The sequence below is a fragment of the Parasteatoda tepidariorum genome, chromosome 9 (assembly GCF_043381705.1).
Source record: "Parasteatoda tepidariorum isolate YZ-2023 chromosome 9, CAS_Ptep_4.0, whole genome shotgun sequence".
Lineage (NCBI taxonomy): Eukaryota > Metazoa > Arthropoda > Arachnida > Araneae > Theridiidae > Parasteatoda > Parasteatoda tepidariorum.
Genome location: NC_092212.1, coordinates 9,227,971 through 9,231,152, shown reverse-complemented (window position 1 = coordinate 9,231,152; position 3,182 = coordinate 9,227,971). Strand labels below are relative to the sequence as shown.

At 32.8% G+C, this 3,182-nt stretch overlaps 1 protein-coding gene across 1 annotated transcript in view; it reads right to left on the bottom strand.

The window, feature by feature from the left end:
- The window catches only part of LOC107453068 (CRISP/Allergen/PR-1-like), a gene marked incomplete at its 5' end in the record, with an annotated part of 15,998 nt that overhangs the window by 10,987 nt on the left and 1,829 nt on the right, over nucleotides 1-3,182 (bottom strand). Inside the window, 1 exon segment of the mRNA XM_043053227.2 lies at nucleotides 2,208-2,295. Coding sequence (XP_042909161.2) covers nucleotides 2,208-2,295 — 88 coding nt within the window.

Below are 3,182 nucleotides of genomic sequence, written 5' to 3'. Positions count from 1 at the left end.
CAAATTTAGTGGATAACAATTGTAAAAAATGAGTGAAAACAATCCCACGGACAATGCGACGGATTTAAGGTTATGTCAAGGTACGTCTCTTGTGAATATCAATTGATTGTTAGGTTTTCTCTTCTGAAATTACATTATGACGCATTCACATACATTATTAATACAAATACATTTTCCATGGCGAGACGATGAGGCAACCACAAGCACTTCCACTGGTTCAAGAGGTCCACGAGGGAAAAATGCTCAATATTACCGTGATTACAAAGCAAGGAAGCGAGCGGAGCAGGAAAAAGAGTCGTTGAGTAGAGCTAATGATCCTTCTACGACTACTGATTCTTCTACAATTGACGTCACAGGTTGCGAAGTTTAACTTCTTCCGCGCGGAGGGCCTCCACGCACTATTTTTTTTGCTAGTTATTTATTGTTAGCTTGTTTTTTATGATTATTAATTGGTTTTTTGTGACATACTCTGTTAATTTTTTTGTTAATAATTGTTTTTTGCGAATTCTAATTTAATTGTTAATATGCTTCATGGTGAACTTTGTGATCGGTGGCGTGCACAAAATATTGTGTCGCGTGCCATTGGTTCGCCATCCCTGCTCTAGGACATGGGTGAAATCAAAGACGGAAAAGAAAAAAAAGAACTGGCAATAAAACCATTTCAGTTTTGACTTGTTTTCGAAAGGATTGAATCAATTCTCTTCTCTTAACAGCTCAATAATTGATGTTCCCAGAAAAAATCATGGCTGAAATACGTTATATAGCTAGACGGAAAAGAGAAAAAACTGGTACGAAAGACATTTAATTTTTTTTTCGGGAAAAATAAAATGTCTGTAACTACCAAGATGAAGTAGATATTGTTGAATAGTTTGAAAAAAAAATGAATAAGTAAACTCCTCCAGAAAACTAGCTATAACTGAAATGGTTACTACCAGTCTTTCCGCTTTTGCGTTTCTTTCCCATCTCTTTCCGTCTTTTTCTTATAAGCTTGCACATGTATTTGTAACAATAAATAAATAAGTAAAGATGATGTGATGCAATATCAACCAAGTATATTTGCATTGCAGCACCGCTAAGTTTTAACGCATGAATCTATAGCTGGAATAATTTTAAAAAATTACTTCCCCAATTAGCATTTCACTCACACCATCGATCTTCTAGTGTACAAAATCTTCCGAGCTGACACATTTGTAATGGCAATGGCAAAATATTATCAGTACGAGAATGTGACAAGTACTATTTGATTTGCAGGATACCGTCAATTAACCAGCATTAAATTTACTAAAAATTATATACCAGCAACGAGTTTACCCTTTGCGGCCCAGTGTTGCCAGTATGTCAACACTGCGTCGTAATCAAGAAATGTTACAAATCACTAGATATGTAAAACTATTATATGTATTAAACGTTCACCCGTTTTTTAGCTACATTTGTTTTTTGTAAAAGCCAGATGGTTCATGAAAAACGACGCAATACACCATGATCTCAAAATAGATGCCATAGACAAATATATGTCTAAATTAACTATTAAGTTCTTAGAAAAAGCCACTTCTGGCCCTGCAGAAAATTTCAATGAAATATTCCTGTATGAAAATTTAACTGGCGACAAGAACGTCACACTAATAGTAACGTACTATTGTATAGATGCTTTATATTCCCGACATCAATAGTATATACATAACCTCATTTTCACCATACCAGCTTAGCTCACGTTATAACTCATGTTTTTACATAATGCTCTCATCTGTATATAACTGCACAGTCACATCTCATTGAATAGTCCTTTACTTCATTTGCATTCCACCACTTCATCGAAACACCACAAAAGTTCAAGTTAAAGATGAATGGGAAAAGGGCCGCAAGTGGCCTCATTTGCCTAGATGTTTAATGCAGTTCAGTTCAGTAGCTATATTTTTTACGCATTTGAGAGCTAAAGTGTATCTCTTTAATACGTATACATTGTCTGAGGTAGCAGTTATTAACAAGTTGCGCCAATCTAGAACTTACAACTGGAATTTGCTGTTCCACAAAAGGTTTAAAAAATGGCGGCTTTTTCGAAATAAATCTGATCATAAACAAGCGCCGGAAGTCGAACATGTATCCTACCGGACCTAAAACTACTACTAGTTCGTGGTTGTTTATGTAGAAAAAAAGAACGTGACAAATGAATCAAAGAAGTATAAAGACAGCGTGAGAAAGCAAATTACCTGTCCATTTGCAAACTAAGCATTCAATCTCATCCGTGCACTGGTCGACCCAGCTTTGGGCTAAAAATGCCAATTCTGGATCCCAACTCTAAATTAGATAGAATGAAAAAAAATGCTTAGAAATAAATAATTATTAATAAACTGATATTTATTTTTGTTTCATAATGACTAAAGAAAACATAGAGAACGGGATCAACAGTTTCACTAAAAGAATTACGACGAAAATGCGTAAATCAGAATTTTCGAATTTTGTTTTCGAGAAACTTATGTATAGTATACTCTCGATGTCTCCAAATTGAAGGGACGCTAAAAAAAATTTGAGATAGCGAGTTTTGGAGGTTACAAGTTTCGAATAAATATATTCTAAAAAAATAGAAAAATATAATCTGAAAAATATTATCCTAAAAAGTAGAGGCGTGAAAAATAAGAATTACTATAAATATGCACATGTAATGATAGTTGACTATAAGTCTAAATACAACAATGATATAATCTAATTTTTAAAAGTAAGACAAAAATAATAATGCATTAAGTAGAAAGGAATTAATTTACAATAAACTTGCATCGTGATTTTTTGGAAAAAAATTAAATTTCTATTTCGAAAAAAATTCGACATAGGAATTCAAATTAATATTAGTGGATATAGGGTAAACTAACCAGAGAAGGAACACTTAAGATTCGCTTGCCTTTTAAAAAAATCATATTAATTTCAAAATTCGTAATTTTAGTTAAATGACAGTGTCAACATATTTGTTACTAATTGCAAATTATGTAAAAAAATTGTAGAGAACTTACATAATATTGTTTTGGAGGTTCAAATAACAAGTAGTAAGAAGACCAAGTGAAGGAACAGCTCTTACCAGTGAATGAACACCCAGTAAAGGAACACTTAATTTTGGTTATTTTTTAATGCTCTTTATGAATTTATAAGCCATACAAATATTTAAAAACAAGCCTATTCTTGAAATTATAACA